The sequence below is a fragment of the Strix uralensis genome, chromosome 5 (assembly GCF_047716275.1).
Source record: "Strix uralensis isolate ZFMK-TIS-50842 chromosome 5, bStrUra1, whole genome shotgun sequence".
In the NCBI taxonomy this organism is placed as follows: domain Eukaryota; kingdom Metazoa; phylum Chordata; class Aves; order Strigiformes; family Strigidae; genus Strix; species Strix uralensis.
Genome location: NC_133976.1, coordinates 41870468 through 41890030, shown reverse-complemented (window position 1 = coordinate 41890030; position 19563 = coordinate 41870468). Strand labels below are relative to the sequence as shown.

The 19563-nt window shown below is 38.1% G+C and overlaps 1 protein-coding gene across 1 annotated transcript in view; it reads right to left on the bottom strand.

Moving 5' to 3' along the window:
* TRHDE (thyrotropin releasing hormone degrading enzyme) overlaps positions 1–19563 on the bottom strand; it is a 225038-nt gene that overhangs the window by 90484 nt on the left and 114991 nt on the right. Inside the window, exon 7 of the mRNA XM_074870583.1 lies at positions 11571–11636. Within this exon, the coding sequence (XP_074726684.1) occupies positions 11571–11636 (66 nt within the window). The remainder of the gene's footprint in view (positions 1–11570; positions 11637–19563) is intronic.

Sequence of the window (19563 nt, the reverse complement as noted above, 5' to 3'; positions counted from 1 at the left end):
CCTACATTAAACCTTATGTATGGACACTGTCATTCAGAACTGAAGTAGACTAAACTCTGTGACTTCAAGTCACAATGAAAACACTATCATGAATTAAAGTAAATGAAGTTGAAGTTACAGTTAACTTCACTTTTAGAAGAGTCCACATGGGGCTACAGTGAGGTTTAACTAATCCAATTACAATTCACACTTTCAGCTACTTTGAATGAACTTTTGTGTGTCCCTGTATAAACACAGCTTAAACCTTGTTTACTTGGCATTAAAAATAAAACTCTGAATTAGAATTTTACACCACTGAACAATCAAAGAATATAGCTAAGCATAATCTTTTTTTTCTCCTTATTTCTAATAATTCTACAAGTATCAGTGGAGCTACCTGTTGAATCTTTTCCGCACAGAAATTTATTGGCTAACATATTTTAAGTGCTTAGTAACCTGTCCTCGTAAGATGTCCAGGCCTGGCAGATAGGACTGGGGTTTTTTTATTTTTTTAATCTTATTTTATCTACTCCATATACAATCACACTTTCCCAATTGCTAATTAATTCAGCCTGTATTTTTACCATGAGCTGCATTAAACAATTAAAAATTCTTAAGAGCAAGTAACACTTTCAATGTTCAAAATAATTCTACTGTGGTATCACATGAAAGCAGTCTTTAAAATGTCCACTATCAGGAACTTCTTAGCTAACTTCTAGATTCAAACTCACAAACAGGTAAAAAGAAGTTTAAAAAAGCCTGAGTGGTGTGCAACATACTTCAGAGGCACCATGCAAGTATTCACTTCAGCTGTGTTTTGCCTTCTCTTTGGACTACTATCTCAGCCAATACACAAAATCCTAGGGAAGGAAACCAGTGGAATCCCATCAACATACACCAGCTGAAATTCCAGCCCTTTGTTTTCAAAAGGTATATTTAGATTTTTTTCACACACAACAGTGATACAATGCTCGCAATCAGCAGCAACTGGAAAATATCCACTGTCAACATGTCATATCTGCAATTAAACCATTATATCCAAACAGCAAGCTATAACTACTAATCAGGAAGAGTGATACTGGAACCATATAAGGAAATTAATCTTAATTTTCTCTAGAGCAAATGATGCTGAATAGGCCACATAATGATAGCGTTTTACTTTGTCCTTTTTCCTTTGTAATTCATAATACTCCCATACGCTCTAACAATAATCAGATCAGCAGAGCCAACATTTCTGGCATTATATGGGTCAATGGGATTTTTAGCATTGATTTCAGTGGAAGAATTAGGGCAATGTTGACAGTATCGCATCCACAGTGTTGGAAGTGTAACATTCACTTAGAGGATACATATAGGACCTGCGTTCTGTCCCAAACAGCACGCCATCCAGGCTGGGACACAAAAGAAATTAAGAAAGGAGGCAGCAAGAGCCATCATTAAGTCAATGGAACTGCTTTCTTCGTTCTACCTGCTTCTTGTTGATAAGAGATGAGCACTGTAAATCAGAAGTGACCCAACTGAAATCAATACCGCCATGTCATTTTCATTCCAACACGAGAAAAGAATCAAACCTCAAACCACTGTAAGAAATGCAATTTTGCAATTAATACATCTTCTGCATTGCAACTCCGTGAATCCAGTGTGAATGAGGCATCTGAAACAGATTCAAGATTTGTATTCAGGCAAATTTCCAGCTACTTTAAAATATATCCTGCTTTGCTCAGAATCTTTATTAAAAGATCAGAATTATTAAATGAAGAGGTTTATTTCCCTTGTAAAATTCAGCTTCACCTATTAGCTATTAACATGAAGAGGAAGGAGGTTCCATTTTGAAACACGGCAACAGCAATTGCAGTGCGGTGGCAAAACAGTTTGCATGTGAAGTCTAAAGGGAACACTTAGAAGCACTGCAGAGTTATTGCCTAGCAGAGTCTGATGGTATCTGCTGTGCAGTGAGACACCTGCTAGTATATTAAGCTTGGCTTTAAAGAAAAATGTATTTGATGTATTATTTGGTAGTGGTACTAAACTAGTGAGCTAAGAACAAATCTTACAGAAATAAAGTACTCTTTGAAATTGAACTGCATATATTTGACTGAATTTGTACATTCATTTTAGTTCTGCCTTGTTTGGTTGTATAATACATTTGAACCTAAAACCAGGTATTGCTCAATAAATACATTTATGATGCACACAAAAAATGATGGAATGTTTTCCAGATATTTGGATGGCACCTGCTAATTGTGACAGGCTGGCTGCTCATTCCTCTGTATTAACTTGAACTATGCCCAGGGATTCCTAACCAGGCAAAAAGCCTCTGCTGTACTTTTCTGCAATACTTTTTTCTATAGAAGCCCCAGAATTGAAAATAAATTAATGCTACTTACTATGAAAAGGCCACCATAAATCACTTGAGAAAACTTACTGTAAGTATGATTTGCATGTCACTGTGTCTAGATGATAATGACCTGCAACATTTGTACAGTAACAATGAATAACAGATAGGAAAGTAGTAACAATGAAGCTTTGACTTTGCTTATAAGTTATTTGTTGTTTGTATCAATCAGGCAAATGTTTCTCATGGTGCAAAAGACCATGCAAAGATCATACAATACAGTCACTAGAGCTGCATTTAATTTTGCAAAATGAAGATACCTTAAAAATCATTAACATTTGCATCTGGCTATATGCTAGTGTGTCTACCTAGCTACAGTAACTGAACTTTAAATGTATGTAGAGGAAGAGAAAGAAGGAGGAAGAGGACACGGGATGAGAAGGAGAGAAGGAGAGAAGGAGAGAAGGAGAGAAGGAGAGAAGGAGAGAAGGAGAGAAGGAGAGAAGGAGAGAAGGAGAGAAGGAGAGAAGGAGAGAAGGAGAGAAGGAGAGAAGGAGAGAAGGAGAGAAGGAGAGAAGGAGAAAGTTTTGATGATGGCCTTTTAGGGATTCAGCTTTTTTCTAAATGTCCTCCACTGGGCTGAACAGAAGTAGATTTATTTCATTTCCAGCGTGTATTAAGTGTTAACTAGGAGTTCAACCTTGCAATCTTTGTGCTGGAAATACCCTCACTGTCTTCTAAAGAGCTAATGGAAATTTTGATTGCACAAGGATGGCAGAGCTGCACACAAAATGTGTGCTTCCAGCGCCCTGTAAAGTCCATTGTGCTGCCTCACAGCAACAGAGGCGAAGTTGCCACTGAGCTCCTATCAGGAAAACAGTGTAATTTTATCCCAAAAGAAAACATTTTCTTAAATAGCTGCTCAGACTACTGATGTTATCTGAGAATTCATATCTAATGTTCTTCCTCTTAATAATTCCTATAATAATAATAAAGGAGAAAATAGTCATAACTGAATTTCACATGAGACAAACTAAAAGAAGCTCCCTGAAAGCATGCCAAGTAAATACGTACGTTGTGTCTGTAATGTGACTGACTGCAACACTGCCATAAAGGGCAATCCTATTCTGAGGAAACAATCTTAACAAGTTAAGTAAATTGTGTGTATACTAATTGTTTTTACGCTTGTAAGAAGTTTTAGCAATGGAGCAATAAAGCAACATTTTATCCTAGCTGCAGGACAGCACGACTTCCTTATAATGAAGGCAACATTGACTGTAACCTTGCTCTGAACACAGGCACTAGGGACATCGCCACCTGTTGAGGTTCAGCAGCACCTGCCATTATCACTGTAACTCTCCCTACTGGGACCTCCAATTTGGCCAAAATGCAGCTGTTTGAGCTGAAATCTTATCTTCAAAAAGTCCATCTCAGACTGAATTCCTCTGCAAAATTTCAGTCAACATCAGGAAGAAAGTATGGAAAAATATCACATTTTACCTTTTCTTGTCACTCTTTCTGTTGAAAAGCTCTGCTGTCCCCATGCACTGGAGTACAGGTCTAAAGGTCAGAAGGAAAATGATCTTGTTTCAGGAACATGCTTTTTCCTTGCACTGATCAACTTCAGGGGGACATAGCAGCTAGAGTCCCACTCTCTCCCTGTGCTGATGGCTCACAGCTGCTTAAGCTTAGAAGGAGGTTAGGACCCTGAAGCAGAAAACAAAGAGCCTGTATCTCCCTTCTCTTGGCAATCCCTGACAGCCAGGGAAGAAAACTGATCCAAATGCTCCAGGGACAAAAAGCAGAGCAGAAACGAGGAAAAGGAGTTAATATAACCAAACAGAAATATTCTGCTAATGCAACATTTTAGGAAGAAGCTCCCTCTGCACAGCATCTGTTATATCAGGCAAAAACCACCAGCAGTCATGACGGTGGCTGCTATAGTTGTGGGTACATTATGTTCAGCCCTGTGCTCTGATCTGTAGCAGAGCTGGACTTTGTGACTGAACCCAAGGTGAAGTCTGTTCTGAATACCTGTAATAGTTTATAATGCTAAATACATTGACAGAACATCTTCCTGGGTTTCAAAACGGATATCCAAATTTCATGGATCTTTTTTATTTTAATCGCATTGGTCCAATTTCCCCCCAAATGTGCAAGCACTCCATTCTCATTGACTTATTTAAAGCAACATTAATTGTACAATCAACATTTTCTGAAGGCTCACCCTGGTGTCCCTTGACTCAGCTGCAGCCATGCTGAGTGCTCACAGCTGATGATGAAGACAGTGGAAGTTGTGCTTCAAACACATAAACTCTTCCTATCCATAAGTACTAAGACACACAGGAGGGAAAAATGCTGCACTGGACATATCATATCGCATACTCCACACTTGCTTAAATTTTAAGTTATATTTCTGTGGGCCTAAATCTCCATTTATAACATGAGGCTAGCACCATCCCTTCCCTCCCTACTAGCTTTATATATCTTGTCCACTAACTGTTGGTGATGCACTCTGATACCATACTGGACAGCATTTAAGAAAATTGTATGTAGCAGTCAGGAACTGGGGCTACAAAGCAAATGAAAAGTATACAAAACTATTGAATAGAAGGACAATTCAGTTAGCATGGTCCATTTTGTGAACAGAATCAGACATTGTCCTATGCAGAAAACACTGGGCAACTGCATAATTAAAAAAAAAAAAACAGTTAAAGTGCATATAAAAAAGGAAAAGAAAGCAAAAATAAAATTAACTTTAGCATTTCTCAATAACTGTACATTTAAATTACACATCTTCAATCACATTTTTTCTTTAAACAGAAGCATTTTGCTATACACATAGTATACTAAAATCCTGTTGGAGCTAAAGGAAGTACTTCCATTTTTAGCAGTGATATCCAAGTATGGCCCTTACTACGCTATATATCTTTAATACTTTCAAAGGAAAAAAATATGACACTGCAACTTACAGAAGTTTCTTATGCAAAGTTTTACTGACCAGAGTGATGTAAATTAGAAGCATGAGAAATGCTGGGTGGCCAGAAAAGGTGAAAGATGTTATCAATCTCGTATGACATGCACTGTAGAAAACAGTGATGTCAGCTCCTATGAGATTTCCTATGACCTCCTATGTCCTGCTTTTAACATGCTCAAGTTAACTTGTTGACAACGGTCAGAAGTGAGACAGTTTAAAAAAATAAAGAGATCAGTAGCAACTAAGTTAAGGACATGGTGATACTTTGATGTTCACCAAGGTCATACATTCTGTGCTCTTCTAAACCAGAGATGAGTGCAGAATTATCTGAAAAGTACTGTACTCAACATCCACTAAATGCACCAGCTGCAACAGCAGAGGTGCTCCAGCTGTAAAGATGCTCCTGCCTGGTGGCAAAATTTACATCCTCCCACTGAGCAAAGGAAGACTCCATATGCGCTGTTGATCTGGGGACAGCATTGCAGCTCATTGCTTCACTGAGCCTGATCCTAGGGTGCCTGGGGTTCTTTTTGTTTTTACAGAAAACTGTATTAAGTCTCTAATGATGTCTCATTTTAAACAGCATACAGCTAACTGTTGTGAATTGGGAATAAAGACATAATAAAGAGGTATGATAAAATGGGCACACTGAAACCTGTTTAATATACCATGTAAATAATACTGTGGAAATAGATGAATATGTTTCTTGTACTACCAGATTCTTGGAGAGAAGTGGCAAACAATATGGAAAATAGCACATTAGAGCTTTATTTTACACCTAGAAAGTTTCTGATAGGTTTTCACACTTGACTGCCACAATCCAAACAGAACACAGGCATGCACAGAGGTGTCTAAAAAGCAGGAAATACTAAGCAGTGTGGATGAAAGAAAGTCTAACTAGCCAGCTTTATGATAGGAAAAAGTTATTGAGATCTGAACCTTGCTGTATTTAACAGCCTGCATGTCACAGTTCTCCAGACAGCTCCTCTGAAAGGTTGACCAATTTGTTTCAGAAACACAGAATCATCTAGGTTGGAAAAGACCTTGAAGATCATCCAGTCCAACCATTAACCTAACACTGACCGTTCCCAACTACACCATATCCCTCAGTGCTATGTCGACCCTACTCTTAAACACCTCCAGGGATGGGGACTCCACCACTGCCCTGGGCAGACCATTCCAACACCCAACAACCCCTTCTGGAAAGAAGTACTTCCTAATAGCCAGTCTAAACCTTCCCTGGTGCAACTTGAGGCCATTACCTCTTGTCCTATCGCTTGTTATTTGGTTGAAGAGACTCATCCCCAGCTCTCTGCAACCTCCTTTCAGGTAGTTGTAGAGGGCGATGAGGTCTCCCCTCAGCCTCCTCTTCTCCAGACTAAACAACCCCAGTTCCCTCAGCCACTCCTCGTACGACATGTGCTCCAGACCCTTCACCAGCTTCGTTGCCCTTCTCTGGACACGCTCGAGTAATTCAATGTCCTTTTTGTAGTGAGGGGCCCAAAACTGAACACAGTCATCGAGGTGCAGCCTCACCAGTGCTGAGTACAGGCGTAAGATCACTTCCCTGTCCCTGCTGGCCACGCTATTTCTGATACAAGCCACGATACCATTGGCCTTCTTGGCCACCTGGGCACACTGCTGGCTCATGTTCAGCCGACTGTCAATCAACACCCCCAGGTCCCTCTCTGACTGGCAGCTCTCCAGCCACTCCTCCTCACGCCTGTAGCGCTGCTGGGGGTTGTTGTGGCCCAAGTGCAGCACCCGGCATTTGGCCTTATTGAAACTCCTACAGTTGGCCCGAGCCCATCGCTCCAGCCTGTCCAGATCTCTCTGCAGAGCCTCCCTACCCTCGAGCAGATCAACACTCCCACCCAACTTGGTGTCATCTGCAAACTTACTGAGGGTGCTCTCGATCCCCTCGTCTAGATCATCAATAAAGATGTTAAACAGGAGTGGCCCCAAAACCAAGCCCTGGGGGACACCACTCGTGACCGGCTGCCAACTGGATTTAACTCCATTCACCACAACTCTTTGGGCCCGGCCTGATTGTCAAAGACAGTGTCTATCCACAGCACTGTATGGAAATTCTTCTTCCAAATGTACAATGTGAAGCCTAAAGTACAAAAGCAGTTAATTTATCACAGAAGCAGAGTTTCCCACAGTAACTAATTCAAACTGCTGATGATGCACTAAATCAGAGTGAGTGATGAACACATACACAGCAGCAAGTGAAGTTCAAAAGGATACAGACCTATGTGATCAATGAGCTGCCGCATGGCAAATGAAATGCAGTGTTGACAAACGTACAGTAATAGAGATGAGGCTCCAAAATAATCAAACCAGATATAAGAAAAATTTAAATAAACCAGTGCAGAAATGTCTCATTACAGAGCTGGAGGTGCTTCTTTACACACATCTAATCACTGTCACTAGACCTTCAAATCACTGGGCTTTCTCTCTATACTTAATATGAAAAAAACCTCACTGATAACTTGAAGAGTGCCTTGCCATAAAGCGGTAAAACCTTCCAGGAAATGTATGTAATACAGTGACACCAGTCATTGAAGCAACTATCTATTTCAAGCACACAGATTAGGAACAACAGCCTACAGATGAAAATCTCACACAGATCTAGTATTATATTGCATGTTACTGCCCTGAATGATGACTGAATGTTAATGCCAACTTACAGCTTCTTCCTCTACCAATCTATGCAGTTCAGAAACATAATCAGAGCAAGTGGTGCTGACCAAGCCCCTTCATACTCTAATCTCTGTTCTAGCTGATTAATGGTTTTTTGATTGAAAAACAACACCACTTTGTAAGAACAGTACTGGCATTCAGCAACGTGCACCTCTTGAATTTCCTTGGAACATAAGAAACTTTGCACATCATGAAGGATGTCAGGACTTTTAAAAAGAAAGGAATCATCTACTATGAGAAGGAAGAGTTTATTAGACATTTTCTACAAAAATAACAACTGTGTCTTCCTCGTACGCAAGTGTTACCAGCTGTGGCTGTTACTGTCATTACTCAGTTATTCATTACAGCCAATATAAATATGTTCTCTTTTGGTTTTGTCTGTGGAATACTATGTGAAAACAGCGAGAAAGTTCTGTCTTTGTTACTAAATCTTCTGTTTGAAAATGTCACATGATTGAAAACATCATATGTCTCTGAAGGGCTTCCAGAAATTGTACCTTCACTAGGTAGTCTCTTGGCTGCAGCTTTATTGTGGAACTTTCACACTATAATCCAATGGTCTTTCACAGTATATTTACCATGATAGGAACAGTGCAGCTATTCTTGACCGATATGAATCTCTCCAAAGCTATCTACGCTGTAAAACTGAGCATCTCTACTACAATTTTACCTCCTTGCAGACTCCTCAACAGAACAGCTTGCTGAACTATTAGGGATAGCGTGCACATTTGTACATTTCCTTCAGCTCATATTCATTGTTAAAGAATATCCAACAAAGAGCCCCACTCTCCTTCATCATCCTTTTTTCTCCTTTTTAACACAAGTGATTGTTTTCTTTGACATATAAAGTATGTTTCTCTCCCAAGCTATCTTGATCTGCTCTTCAAAAAGTCCACCTGCCAAGTGACAGCATGCAATCAGATCAAGAAAAAAGTGGTAACAATCAAAAGGTAGCTATCCCATTTTCTTCTTGCTCCAAACCTTATATTTTCCTCTCCTTGACACAAAGGTTAGCCTATCCATTGTAGCTTCTCTTATATAAAAGCTCTAATTCTGTAGCTCTTAATTAGATGATGAATCATACCTTGATTTCAATGAAACCACAAACACTCAATGCAAACATAAATAAAGGGCTACTCATTTTGGTTTATGCTAGTGTAGTTAAGACTACAGGAATACTCTTTTTTTATCACCTATAAAACACTTAAGGACATACCTAATATACTAAAAATAACTGAAATAATATTAATACTATTAACACTGATGTGTTCCACGTACTGGAGGCTAATGAAAAACAAAGCAAATAAGATAAAGTGAAGGTCCTTCAGAACTCAGTTACTCAGCCAGCCATTAGAATAACCCAGGAGGAATGAATCATCAAGTGCACTTTCAGAGTATTCATTATTTGAAGAGATTTATAAATAGTAGTAATACTTGATTTTGCAGCTATCCTTGAGAAAGGCCATTTAGTTGAACATTAGAATTCCATAATAAAACTGGATTCAAGGCAACATAATGCGAAATCCCGAGTAATGGTATCAGGGCTAAAGAGCTAAAAAGCCTAAACCAATGCATAATAGAAAGAGTAAATTAGTCCTCCAGTTCCCCTTATCATTAGCAAAACTAGCCTCCCAACTCTACGCTGCAGGAACACTATTTTGTTAGACCCATAAAACACAAAGAATTAAATGATGGACAGACATTTCCAATTGTCTAATTTGTAGCTTATGAACAAGCTTATGAATTTCATTTTTTGTTTTGTTCAACTTGGAGACATACACATGGAAAATCTCTATCTGGATTTCAAACAGTTTTTATAAAAGAAGTTAGAATATCATCTTCCTACTGAACTGGTGCCAAGACTTTCACTAGTCAGATTTTCACAGTTAGATTTTTCATAGACTTTCATTAGCAAACAGAAGAGCTTCTATTTAGAGCAGAACCGGTGAAAAGCAGAAATAATAGGAAAGCACTCAAATCAAAAAACAAAGCTCCATTACAACTTTATGGTAATTATGATTATTTAATCCCTGCATAGCTCTATGCTTTGATCTGAACTTCTTTCTAAATTTATTTCAGGACAACTTGCACACTGTTATTTTTCAGGCAAACATACAAGAAAGTAGAAAAATGGGGTTTGAGATGTACGTATTAAATCCTTCCCTTTCTGAAACACTGAACAAAATTATTTTTTTGGGAAAAAGTGCTATTGAATTTCCATATGAATGGATCTTTGCAGGCAAAAGTTTCTGGCTGGAATACGGATTTTGCTGGACTAAGGACAGAAGTATTATTGGCTTAAATGAGATGAGGGTTTTACCCTTGACATATACAAGATTTTACAAAGAAAACTTTTGATTTAAAGATTTCTTATCTGGAAAAGAAGATTACCTAACTGATCCAACCTGGTGTTACAACTAAGAAAATGACCCAACTGGGTCTTGTGAATAAGTTATGCTGCAAACCCTGAATGTCCTGTAAACTCTCCAAAAAGCTGTATTTCCCCAGAAGGTCTCCTTTCATTGCCTATTGCATGGGACACACCTCTCTGACATAACCAATGAATTTATTTAACTTTTGGTTTATATTTTATATTCCAATTTATTTTGGTTAGAGGTAGAATTATTCTGTTAAAAAATGACCTGATCCTAGACGTAGTTTATTTAAATTTCAAAATGAAAAGCTTACTAAGAACAGATAAGATTGATTGCTCTTTCTATCTTAGCATAATTGTATTTCAGGTGAACATCAATTTACTTTAAAGGACACTTCTAAGTAGCAGGCTGCATCATACATAATTCATCAATCACAGCTGCCTGTAACATGATTTACTCAAGCAGATTTCAATGGAATAGAGGGATTCACATTGTTTTTATGCTTTGGCTTGTTTGTTTTATATAGTTTACAAACCACTCATTTGCACTGAATTATTGCTGAAAAGAGTTCATCCTTGGTAATCAGCATGCTGAATTTCTTTCTCTTCGTACAGAAATGTTACCTCTTTAAATTTCTTGTAAAAGACAGTGAGCTTTCAAATCATTGTTAAGGCAGAGAGTACTCCATGCTTATCAAAGGCAAAAATAAAGCTCAAGGATTTTGCTATGGGGAAGGGAAGGCAAAAATATTTATCTGAAAAGCATTACTAGCTTTAGGGCTGTGTATTTTTTAGCTGGCTTGGCATCATTTGTTATTATTTGTTATACCAGCATGCAAATGTAACTGAAAAGAAGTAGCTCTTTCCTCAGCTAGCCCTTCACACAGTTGTCACATGGATAAAATGGCTTTTACGCGGCAATCTACACAAAACGGACACAAAACCATGTGCCTGTTCAAGTGCAATCACTTGATACACCAAGAAATATAGGTGAAACTGGGGGCACCACAATATGTGTTACACTGCTCAGCGTCTTTCATCAAATTCAGCTTCAGGGATATGTAGGTGCCTCAGATGGCCCTGAAGTAAAGAAACATTTCCACAAATAGATGAAAATATGGTTTAGAAATTAAAAAGAGAGAGGAAGAGAAAGTGCTAGAAATGCACACCTACACAAAGACAGAAATGCCTTTACTTACTTGTAAGCCCATTTGAAACACAGAGTGACCCATAAAGTTAGCCAACATTCGAATTAGAGCTGCACCCTGTAGGAAATAAGAGAGAAAAAAAGAAGTCACTGGGTTTGCGTGTCAGTATTACACAATAATAACAATCTGAATTAGGCATTTCCATCCAACACTATCATCTTGGATCCGATTAATATAACCTTTATTTGTGACGGAATGAAAAAGAGAGAGAGCAAATAATACAAATGCTTTCAAAGAAAAGTGAGGAACCAGACATACTCTTAATATCATGCCCTGTATACCGAATAAGGCACAGGTCATAAAACACACTCTCTCTACTGCTGGAGCGTGGATGTGTCAGCTTTGCAGCTGGTTACCCCCAGCCCTTCTGTGCACTCAGCAGTACTGCACAGTTTTAAATGAGGGCAAAAAATAATGTCCATGCTGAATTCTACCACAGTGATTATTCATAATATTTTTTATCTTTATTATACTATTGTAAATCAGGATTTAGTGATACTACTTTCCTTTGTAAAAGCCTTCAAGATCTGATGATCTGGAAGTGGATCATTTTCGTAAGAATTTTACAAGATGTGGATATACATATTTGACTTATTAATATTCTGCTTATTTCCCAGACTGTTATGCAAAGAGGTAAGTGCTTGTATAACACTCTTTCTCTACTTTACCAGTTCTTAAACATTTGCCCCTTCAGGCAAAACAGAGATCTAAATCATTTCTTTTGTTTCGCAGGTGATTCTAATTCTCAGTAGTTACATCAAGAAACAGATAGATACATGCCAGAGTAGCTTTCTTTAAGGCATCCCTTTTGTGTTTTCTCACTGTCTCTCAGAACCACAATTGCTGTGCATTTTCCCCTTGCACAAGTGCTCTATTTCAAGCAGAAATATCTATGCAGATCTGATTTGATGATTTAGCTATAATATCCCACTTTACAATCCAATTTCAAGACAACCAGCCTTCCAATCCCATTAATCAAATGTTATACTTAGTACTGATCACTGCACAAGAGAGGGGACACTTGTGATTTGAAGTCAGTGAATCAAAGGCCGTAAGAAAACATGATGCTAGAACTCAACAACCTCAGCTACAGATGTAAGTTCAGGAATTAAGCTAATCCTCAATTAGAAAATTTAAAAAAAAAAAAGAGAGAGAAACATTTCACAGACTCAAAAATTCACAGGTTCTAAATCCAAAAGGACTATTACAACAATGTAATCTGACTTCCTCCATTAATAGAGGTTAAACGGTAATTTAGGCAAAACCCTTATTGCTTCTCTTTACACAATAGCATCTATTTTAGGAAGAATCAAGAACAGGAAAATGTCTCACAGTACTACATAACTTGTCACAACTAATATTTACTCTCACAATGAAAATGTGCACCTTTTTACTAATTTGAATTTCTCTAGCTTCAGCTTTCAAAACAAGATTTTATGTCTTTTCCTGCTAGATTAAAGTTCAGAATAGTTTTAGTATTTCACAGTTGTCCAAATTTTAGACTGTTTTACACACATTCCACTGATTTTTGAATAGTGACTGTTTTTGAAGTACTGAAGGAATTATCTGTAATAACCAACATTTGAAATAGTGACATAAATCAAAAAGATTCGTAAATTATTAGTAAATTTTAAGAAAACACCACAAGTTCTTCACATAGGCAGAAACAACAAATAATACATAGTTAGCAAAGTAACGAAGCAAAAAAAGAAAAATCATTAATTGAGGAGATGTTTGTAGTTGCTTATCCAAATTGAACAGTAGTTAGTAATACACTAACACTATGCTATGTTTTTATGGTGGTAAATAATCTTACTGGGAGACCAATCATGTCTGGAATATGCTGCAGCATAGAAAATAATTCCTATCAAAACAGATTATTACCTGAACAGACAAGACCATAGGTCAGGAAGCATTATTACCCTTATTTTACTAGAGGAACAGATGAGTAAAGTTCTCAGAGATGTGTAAGCAGATAAACAGCAGATAAATCTGTCGAAGCAGATAAAACAGAAGATTAAAAAAAATCTAATAAATAGATGAATCCTATTTATCCTGTAAGTAGCTTGGGCAGGGCAACTCAAAACATCTGTAACAGAACCAAAAATATATAAAATATAAAAGAGATCAGCCTAAATCCTTAACAACAAAGACATTTTTCCACTTATCATACATCCGTTTTCCCACTCACTTGTTAGTATTCCAGGATCACCTTGTTTCTTTCTCACAGTTTAAATTTCACATAGTAGCAATGGACATATATTTATACAGGCACCTTAACTCTACTGATTTCTGTGAGAAGCAAGCAAATACCTTCATATGATCTCGCCCATAGAGTCTTTTACTATCCAGAGACCAAGAACTGTCAGATACACATAAAAAAATTACAGAATTCCTCTCACAAGTAACATTTATCCACATGTTGGAGAGAAATATAGGTGGCCTCTACACAGCAAACAGAATAAAAAAGCAAGCAAAGACTGAATAGGAGATCCAAGGCACAAAGGCAGGATTGATCCCTTTTCACATCTATTTAGAAGTACTTTCTACCAATTAATTACCTTCAGGAAATCCACAAGTCCTACTTACAGCTTCCAGAACAATATGCTTGTCCCAGTTCTGCCATATTCCCCACAAAGGGAAAGCAAACGCTTCTTGACTTACTTGAGGAAGGGAAGGGATTCTAAAGAAAAAGGGGAAAACAGAAAAACAGAGAACCTCAAGAGGAAAAAACTGTCCTGGGGAGAGCGGAGGAGAAGCAGAAGCAAATGCAGCCCTTTGTGTGAAAGGAAAAGAAATGGAAGGAAGAAAAGGAAGGAAACAACTCCACCTTTCTTGCACTAGGAGAGTAGGCAGAAAAGAGAACAGTGATCCTTTTGTAAGAAGAGCAGAAGCAATCCCAGCTCTGGGAATGAAAGGGAAAGGCAGCAAACACTGGCACTCTGACTGGAGATGAGGAGAAACAGGTTTGCAGGCAGAAGAATAAAAGCAAGAGGTATGCAGAGTAACTGGCATAATGTAGAGGGGCTTACTAAGAAGAGGAGATTGAAAAATGACCCTAAGCCGAGGGTACTGGGAGGTAAAGAAGGTACGTGCAGTAAGTTCAGTTACAGGAGTAATAGAATACGTGGCCTTGGGGTCATCTGAACGGCCACATGTGCCAGCATTTTCACTGCCTATCTGCCTAGCAAGCAGTGAACTAGATGGAGTCCAGAGGACCTATGCTTCCATACCTTCTGAAAGCTTCTCTAACCTAGACCTAAACCTACAAAAAAATCCTAAATCACAACAAATCTGTCCTGCTGCAGAGGATGCCCTTGGGAACCTGTCAGCATTGTTCCCTGAATGTCCTGACATGCAACCGATCCGCTCCCCGCTTCACTCTCAGGGCCTCTTCTGCTCTGCCAACATTTGTCCAACCAAGGAATGACATATGGAGTCTTGAGGAGTGAATCTGGCTCTCCTACAGGCCAGAATGTCTGCTTATTGATGATTTAAGTGCTTTCCTCCAGGCAGTGGATGACTCAATACTTTGTCAAGAGGTAAAACACATTGGTTTAACAGGTCTAGTGGAAATCAATTCTCTCCTATTCAAAAAATGTACCCATGCTCTGCCAGTGTACCCCATCTTAATGAAAGTCAAACTCAGACAAATACACTAGATGCTCAGTCAATGATTAATGGCACTATCTGGCTCCGGTGAAGCACTGTTTATTAACAGATACCATAATTGCTTCATAAGACACTGATATCAATATCCTGCAAATTAAAGGGAAACTGAGGCACATCATAGTTAAATCATTTGCCGAAGATCACCCAGCATGCTGCTCATATATGACACAGTTGAAGCTTCCTCGGCCTCAGCACTGTGACTTCACTGCTATACGAAAAGAAGGTAGAACATGTCGGCTACTCCACTGAAATTAACTGCATACACAGTCCTTTTCTGCAAAGTGCTCTTGGGAAAAGGCATCTTCATGGGCAATTAGCCAACACTGCCTGAAGTGCTGGAAGTTTATGCTCTTTCTTTCCCTGAATAAACTTGTTTGCACACTCACACCATGGTAAAGGCCATCCATTACTAAAACTAGGAGCAAAATTCCTTTATATATGAGCTGAACTTGTCTTTGAAATCTACAAAATGCAGACTCACAGTTAAGGCATTCAGTCTAACTCTCTTCATGCCAACATAAAATAACTTGATTGCAACCTTGATCTCAGATTAAATGAAACTAATTTTTAAAGACCCACTCCTACATTTATTGATCCTGCGACATCACTACAGGTCACAATTACTGAAAGTTAAATTAATTCTCTGACTTACTGAATAATCCAATTTTATTGTACCTGAATTCTTAAATTAATTATTTCACTTGCAACTTCCATCCTGTAATCATTTCTTATACAAAAGAAAGTACCAAATGGAATTTTCTTTAATAGGAAAAACAAGTAAGTCTTACATATGAATCCACAAAAATATGACTACTACATATAACACAGTACTGTTATACAGCCACACAGGACAGAATACATCTGATTCAATGCAGCTATCTGTAGCATCTGTGTCTACAACTATTTTAGTTGTTTAGACTTCCTTTACAGTCAATGCACAGCACCAGTCACTTCTGGGTGCACTTTATCTCATCTTAAAGTAGACCTCCAAACAGATTGGGAGAATTGTACCCTAAAAGCACCCATCTCTTGTAATTCACTCCAAAAGTAGCCTTGAGTGACTAGCTCATATATACATATCTGCATTGCAGACATCTAAAGTGAGATGAGATGAATTCAACTGCATTGTCCAAAAAGGCCATACGGAGACTGATTTCCCACTCTGTCACGAAAGTTCTGTACTAATAAGTAGTTCCCGAGAATTTCTGAATTGTGGAAATATAAAACTGGGGTGACACCATCCTTTTCTATATATACAGTCAAATAACATATCTCAGTTTATTCTACACTGTCATACTTTCATATAAGAAAACCAGCAATGGTAGGTACTAAAGAGAGGGCCCTGAGGAGAGAGGGCAGACTGTTTGCTAGCTGGAGGTGGATGTTCTGTACTGAGCAGACAGCAAAGAAAGGCACTTAAAATAATGAACTGCTGAAGCAGTTGCAGTGAAGGGAACAATGTAAAAATCAGTAAACCAGCACACAGGATTATGCAGAAACTAGGAGGCAAGGGCAAGGGGCCATGTGTGAAGAGATACAAATGAGCTGGAAATTCATTCAGCATTATTCTTTTAAGGACCAAAAATTATTTCAGTATTCCAAAAAGTGGTCACCAGAGAAAAATGCCACCAACACAAAACAGAAACCATGAACTGCAGCTGACTCTTGTGAGGGTGAAATAATCTATTGTTTTGTAAATGAGTTGGAGTGGAGGAATGAAGAGAGCATAAAAGGCTGACCCAGAAAAAGCATCGCTCTTCCATCCTCTTTGCCACCAAAACTTGTCATTTTTTTCCTAGAACATCAATCTCTTTTTTCTTTTGGTTCTGCTTTTGTGTGTTTCATTTGTTTTTGTTTTAATGGTAGCATTGAGATTCATCTGACTGAATGCAGATGCCTAACATTCTAGCTATCTGATGCTTAGTTGCACACAGCTGAGCCAGCTGTCTAGACTGCCTTTAAAGGCAATGGAGAGAGAAGCAAGCACTTCAGCTTATCCTGATTCATCTTATCCAAAGACACACTTCTAAAATAGGACAGATTAATTTCACCCTAGAAGTGCCTGTTTTATCTTCACTAATGACACAGGGAGGTTAGAGGACTAGTCAATTGCAGGAGTCTACACAGTGAACGTCCCAAGTGAGATGACAAGAATCCCTCTGAAGATATTTTCTCCTGCAACTTACAGAGAAATGTGAAAGCATAAACAGTGCAAAAACACCTCCCTGAGTTTGCAAAGTCTGAGACAGCATCTTGAAGGCTCACCTATCCATTTATCTCACATAACACCGAATACCGGTAATAATAATTACACAGACCTCAATATAACTCTTCTTCACTGAATGTCCACCTTACCATCCTTGTTTAGGAAGGAAAGTCATTTATTTTCATTTAGTTCAGAATGATCTCTTTTTTGACATAAAAACTAAAATCAGGAAGTATCCTTCTATGAAAAACACCACTGTGGTATCCAAGGTGTAAGTGGGTGCTGAGGAGAGGAGTACTGGACTATCAACAAAAATTACATAACTGAATTTCTAAACATAAAATTTAGTATGTCAATTTTCTATAAAACCTCCACCCATCCATTCTGCTTTTTCTTCTCTCATTTAAAAAAAAAAAAACAAAAACAAAACAAACATTGAATACAGGTGATCTATTAACATTCTATTGTACAGTAGTCAGTTCAAAATCAGTCTTGATTAATATGTAATAGCACCACTTGTTTTTCAAATACAATGGGATACAGATAGGAGGCCTACAGTTATTTTTCTGTATGCTGGCATCCCTACAATTCAAGATTAGGGTTACTTTCTCTCTACCTAAGGGAAATGTGAGTTACTCTACCCTCTACCTCAATTATACTAGATTTTATCCATATTATTGTTACAGATATTATTATCAGTAAAAACTTCTTATAATCACCTTCATCTTCACTTATTAAAACAATGCTCAAACCACATACAGGCACTCACAAAGGTACCATTCTTTCGTAAAGAGCTCCTGATTTAAGATGAGAATCAATTCACAAAGTTTGATGGCTACTAATATATACCTAATATATACTAGTAGTCTTTTTTTTAATGAATCGGTCACATTACACACACATTAAATATTCCCTCCTTAAACTATTTACCCTGAGCTATAGGGGAGGTGCCTTATCAAAGACTTTTTTTAAATCCAGTGTCTACTTACTTCCCCGAAGAACTCCAGCTGGTTAGAGAGACAGAATTTGTCTTTGCAGCAGTTATGTCCAGGCAAGACCAACATATTTATCCATGTGCCCAGTTATCTTACCCTTTATACCCTATAGAGTCCCCACTTCATCAGAGAAGGAAGTCAAACTCACCAGCCTATAGCTCCCAGGACTTCCCCTGGAGCCCCTTCTTTACATTACCCCAGCAATTCTCTGGCACAGTGGCCATTTGTAAGGATGGTCTATGTCCCACTGCCAGAAGTTTTGCAGCTCCACATCTGGTTACGTTCAGAAGGTGCAGGTGGATGCCACCCAGTTCTGAAGAGTTTTTAACTAATATAGCTCTTTTAGTTAGTGTTTCCCATATACCTACCTCGAACTGATAGTTCCTGAAGCCTGTTACAAAGAATAAACTAAGCATGGGAATCAACCCATTCTTCAGCAGCAAAGTCCAATACAAATAATTCATTGCACTTCTCTGCTATATCCTTAAAAATCTGAGTCCCCCTTTTACACTTTGGCCATGACACGGCCCCTCACTCAGTAAGCCAGAGCCATACCTTCTGTATACACTCAAGTCAGGCATGAACTACCTTAGCAGAATCACTTAAGATCACACAAAAACTTTCAAATTCTGGCTAATGTATTTTGAATAATGGTTGAAATGTATCTTCATGCAACATGCTGAAGAAAGATTTTTTAGAACAGCAAATGTAATAAAAGCAGCATACAGGTTGGGGGGTTTTCTTAAAAATGTTGAACATATTTTTACAGTACTCTGTCAAATAGAAGCCTAAGGGTATCCACAATCAAATGGTGTAGTAAATGAGTATAATTTCATTTCAGTTCAAAGTTCCTGAATTCATACATTATTCTTTATTTCTCAAAATCTTAGGTAATTCTGTGATTTTAAGTTCACTTCAAATATTAGAAGAGCATTGTACCCAACACACAAGGAACACACATTTGCACATTATTTTTGTAATGTGAACACTAGCCAACAAGTAATATCCAAGTCACGTTTCCAAAAGCAATCATTATTTGTTGGTACTAAGCAACCACAGCTGGATGCCCCATGAAATTTAGCTTATTGGGAAAAACACAGCATGAATTAAA